The sequence below is a fragment of the Sinocyclocheilus rhinocerous genome, unplaced genomic scaffold (assembly GCF_001515625.1).
Source record: "Sinocyclocheilus rhinocerous isolate Xijiao unplaced genomic scaffold, SAMN03320098_v1.1 scaffold645, whole genome shotgun sequence".
Lineage (NCBI taxonomy): Eukaryota > Metazoa > Chordata > Actinopteri > Cypriniformes > Cyprinidae > Sinocyclocheilus > Sinocyclocheilus rhinocerous.
This window is the reverse complement of record NW_015630037.1, coordinates 108,868-114,181: the sequence shown is the minus strand read 5'-3', so window position 1 is coordinate 114,181 and position 5,314 is coordinate 108,868. Positions and strand designations below refer to the sequence as shown.

Genomic DNA, 5,314 nt, shown 5'->3' with positions numbered 1-5,314 from the left:
AATACACACACACACTCACTAACAGACACAAACATATTTAAGTTTAAATGTAACAGTAATGGTCATATTTAATCACAGCCAATCAGAACATCTTTGATATTTCCTGTTGAGCAGGGTTTAGGCCAATGAGATTTCACTATCTGTGCAGTGGGACACAGAGACACAGACATTCTTGTTTTATATGTTTTCATCATGCGGTGTGTGTCTGTGGTGCAGGTCGGCTCATTTATTATCTCGATATCGTCCTCGCTGACCGATCATCGCCGTGACGAGGAACGTCCAGGTGGCCCATCCATCACAGCTGCTCCGCGGCGTTTTCCCCGCCTTCTTCAGAGCTCCGTCTGCTTACGTCTGGGCCGACAACGTGGACAACCGCGTCACGTTTGCCATGGACATCGGTGAGTGTGTGTGTGTGTGTGTGTGAGTGAGTGTGAGTGTGTGTGTGTGTGTGTGAAATCATGCGTTTTCTCCTCTCTTGCAGTTTGGTGAACAGTGATTCATGGAACAACTCGGTTATGCTCGGCCTTTCCAAGAGCAGGTCCATGTCTGCTTCATACGCTGCCTCCTCCGCCACCAACCACATCTATAGCAAGAGCCGAAGAGGTACAGCGCTGTGTGTGTCTCTCTCTGTGTGTGTGTGTGTGTGAGTGTTGAGTGTGTGTGTGTGCAGTGTTGGGAAGGTTACTTTGGAAATGTAATAGGTTACAGATTACAAGTTACTCTATTTAAAATGTAATAAGTAGTTAAGCTATTTCAATAACTTTATTAAAGTAATGTAACTCATTTCATTCAAACATTTAAAGCAGATAGGGTTAACCTTACAGTAGTATTTAACACTGATTACTGCTGACTTTTAAAATCCTTCATCACTTGAATTAAAATTATAAAAATTTAATTTTAAAGCACAGCCACCACACAATCAGACTTAAGCACCTCTTTTTACTTTGAGATTGTTCTGAGGTTAAATACAGATTTAAAATCATAAGATATAGTTTAAAAACAGTATCATAGCTTTAGTGTTTTTAAAATCAAGATCATTGCATAGCTATGACAGGAAACACTGGCATCTAGCAATGCCTTGGGGAAAAAATCCCAATTTAATCTAAAAAAAAAAAAAGCATATAACCTACATAAACCCAAATAGGAAATAAAACAGTTATGGAATAAGGTTGCGTCCTATTCTGTGTCCTAAAGTCCTGAAACATTGGTGTCTCATATTTTAGAGCAAAATAGTCAATGCAATTTGACTGCAAAAAAAAAGAAATCAATTAAATCTTTGTGTGTGTGTGTGTGTGTGTGTGTCTGTGTGTGTGTGTGTGTGCAGGTAAAGCGCGGGGTTTCTTCACAGCGGGTGATATGGTGATCGTCGTCACCGGCTGGAGTCCTGGATCTGGACACACAAACATCATGAGGGCGGTCACTGTGCCCTGAACCACAGCCTCTGATTCGCTGGAGTCACTGAGTGACAGTCCTGTGCTAATTAACTCTGATTATGTGTGATTTCTGCTTCACTGACACCCTTCATATGTCAATCATTTCTATAGCAATAAATTAATTAAATAAGCCATGTGTGCTGTTTTAATTTTCCTGTGATGGAAACTGCTAACACACGGTTTCTCCTCTTGCTCTTCCATTGTTTTTCTCTGTAAACATGCACTAGACTGGCATTTTGTGTTCACATCTCACATCTTCTGCAGCGTCTCACATGTTACAGTGTTCTAAAAACACACAGCTCTAGTGTTTTTAAATTCAAAATGTCAACTAACCAAATTTTACTAGTAAAAAAAAAACATTCGCTTAAAAACTTGAAAACTTAAAGTTCTGCCTTCAGTTTTTAAGTATAATCAAATTGGCTGTACAAATAATTTAAACTTAAATTATATTAAACTGACTTTAAAAATCTAATTGAAACTGAACTTAAAAAACAAAGTTGAAATTGGCTAAATTAATTTGATGAGTTAAAGTAATGGAAAAACATGTTTAGTTATTATTAATCATAATCCATAATAACTCTTCCTCCAGTGAAAAAGTGTTCTGGTGTGAATCAGGAGAGAAATCTGCACAGATCAAGCAGCGTTTAAACAGCTCTGAACTAATATGTGGCTGGATTCTGATGAAAGAGACAACAGGAGATGCTCTTTTTCACTGGAGGAAGAGTTATTATGGATTATGATCAGGTGTGTAAGAGTTAGTTCATCTGATGAAAGTCAAATGCAGTCAGATTTATTTGTACAGCGCTTTCCACAGTGTTTCAAAGCAACTTAACACACAATCACGATGTTAATGTGTATAATGTCCTAATATCTTCATGCCTTATAGTTGCATTTATCAGATTAGAGCTGGACGATACTATAGTTAAATTTTTTCATAGACTTATATATCCTGATATAGAATGTGACTGTGAAAATGAACTTCATAAATGTTCCAGCTCTAGATGTGATTGTGTATAAACCTCTGATGAATTCATCATGCGTGTTTGAGCTTTTGAATATTTGATTATTTATGAAAAGCTCTTTCTAAGAGTGAGATCATTTATTGATATCCAGATCGGATGTGAATATGAGGCCGTGTTGTTTGTGTATCTGGCTCTCATTATGATTGTAAATTTCTTAATTGGCTTTAGCTGTTCAGTGTCAGCGAAACAGACATCAGTGTCTATAACAGCTCTCTCTCTCTCTCTCTCTCTCTCCCTCTCTCTCTCTGTCTCCCTCTCTCTCTATCTCTCCCTCTCCCTCTCTCTGTCTCTGTCTCTCTCTCTCTCTCTCTCTCTCTCTCTCTCCCCCTCTCCTCCCGCCTCCGTGTGAGCACGCGGGTGACAGGGATGATGCTGATGCTGATGCTGCTGCTGCCATGGCGACAGACCTTCACGCGCTCACACATTGATTTTATATTTATTTAATACCACGTTGGTCCTTCCGTCACGCGGGATCCGGGATCCGACGCTGCGAGCGCGTGAAGCTCAACAAGTGACAGGGATAAACGCCTGATTATTGCGCGTTTCAGAAAGAATCACTCAGCTGCGGCGCGTTTCTCATCCGATTCTCCTGTTGCGCATCAGATGATGATGATGATGCGCCTTCACGCGTCTGACTGACCCGTGTGTGTGTGTGTGTGTGTGTGTGTGTGTGTGAGTGATCGTTCTTGTGTGTGTGAGTGATCGTTCTTGTATAAGCGCGTCTGTTGAACGCGATACATCACCGTGACAACCAGAGGCGGGAATCACGGAGATGCTGACCGGTGTCGGTGCGCGTCGGAGCGCCTGGGCCTCAAGGACATTGAGAAATGAGGAGAAATGACGGACGGCGCCTGAAGACGAGCGCGTCAAGGACGAACGGAGCGTCAATTCAAGGGCGTTCGAACGCGATGAGGAGCCGTCGGAGGGCGGCGCGGCGCGGCGGGGCGAGGCGTCCTCCGGAGGAAGCGTAAAAGAGAATCCGTCGCGCTGAGGTCAAACCGACTCTGAGCTCGTTCTGACCGATCAGAGAGTGAACAGACTGGTGTTTGTCTGACAGAAGAGCAACAACAGGTCAGTGTGTGTGTGTGTGTGTGTGTGTGTGTGTGAGAGAGAGACAGAGAGAGAGAGAGAGAGAGAGTGTGTGTGTGCGCGCGCGCGCGCTGGCATGGATGGTGGCACCGGGGCTTCCGCGCGGAACGGAGACTCTAAGCGGCGCAGTAAGAGCAGCCTGCCGTCTCCCGGTTACCGTCTCCGCCGGACCCGAGACCACCACCACCACCACGGCGGCCGGGACACCGGAGACCGGACCGGGGCTAGACGGCGAGGATTACAGCTATTCAAACCAGTCCACCTTCATCCAGAGGCAGTTCGGAGCCATGCTGCAGCCCGGCGTCAACAAGTTCTCGCTCCGCATGTTGGGCAGCCACAAGGCCGTGGCTCTGGAGCAGGAGAGACTCAGATCAGCTGGAGCCTGGATCATACACCCCTACAGCGACTTCAGGTACACACACACACTCACACACACACTCACACACACACACTCACACACACTGTCTGTTTGCACCTGTGATTCACATGTGTCAGTCACTAGTTCAGTCAGATTACTGGACTGGTCAAAATTTGGAGTCAAAAGTTTGAAGTTTGGAGAGATTTGGTTATTTTTCAGGATTCACAGATGAACAGAAAGTTCAAAAGAACAGCATTTATTTGAAATAGAAATCTTTTGTAAGTTATACATTATATTTATATTATAAATTATAGAAATTATTATAAAAGTTACTGTCACTTTTGATCAATTTAATGCATCCTTGATGAATAAAAGTATAAAAAATTATAGTGACCCCAAACTTTCACTCACTGTCAGCAAAATGTTTCTCCCAAATGTTAATCTGAGCTGAGAATTACTCGCTCTTATTTCAGTGAAGCTGAGATGCACTTGTTGTTGATGTCAGACATATTTTCTCAAATGATGAATATTCTGTTATTTTTAAGCTGCATGTAAGCGGTTTTAGTGCAGCGGGTGATTGACAGGTGAGCAGGTGTGTGTCCAGTGATGCTTCTGACTGACTCTGAGTGTGTTTCAGTGATCAGATCAGTGTTTTGTACGTGATTCACACCTGTCTGTCTCTGAACAGATGTTAATACCAGCTGGAAACAGATGGAGAGACAGAGAGCAGACTAAATTAATCAGACAGTCAGATATTCAGGCTTATACTTGAGATTAGATGTAGTGTGTTGATTTACAGGCTGAAGCTGCTGATCTTTTCTTTGATTTGGACCCAAACTGTATGGACCCCTGCTGCCTGGCCCTTCTGTAATCCAGTCAAACCTGCCACTCTAAATAAAGCTGCAGTTTCCCGCTGGAGAATTCACACAGACACACACTGAGCACTGGCTCTCAGACAACAGATAACATACACTGGATCCCGGGGGTCGCTAAGGCATTGGTTGGTGGTTGCTAAGGTGTTGCTAGGTGGTTGCTAGGGAGGTCACACACGTGTGCTGCAGGTGTGATTAATGTTGCGTGATCTGGCAGACAGACAGCAGAGCGACATCTGAATATGCATATGAGCACAATTAGTCTGTCTGCTGTCAGAAATGAGCATGGATCAAATATTCATAATGTGATGCATAATTCATCCAATGTATGCATAATGCATAATTCAATCAGCTACCATTTCAATTACGTTAAACTGGAACTATGAATAACTAAATGAGGCAGAAAAAGTCAGTCAGACGGTTCAAACTCGTCTGCTGGAGATTATGAGCAGATTATTACTGATCACTGATTGAACGCACACACCTGATGTGTGTGCATGCGTGTGTGAGTGTGAGTGCATAGGAGTGTGTGTGTGTGTG

The 5,314-nt window shown here is 43.3% G+C and overlaps 1 protein-coding gene across 1 annotated transcript in view; it reads left to right on the top strand.

Annotated features, from left to right (window-relative positions):
- Positions 1-3,624: 3,624 nt before the first annotated feature.
- The window catches only part of LOC107739847 (potassium/sodium hyperpolarization-activated cyclic nucleotide-gated channel 2-like), a 12,117-nt gene continuing 10,427 nt past the window's right edge, over positions 3,625-5,314 (top strand). Inside the window, exon 1 of the mRNA XM_016552059.1 lies at positions 3,625-3,956. Within this exon, the coding sequence (XP_016407545.1) occupies positions 3,625-3,956 (332 nt within the window). The remainder of the gene's footprint in view (positions 3,957-5,314) is intronic.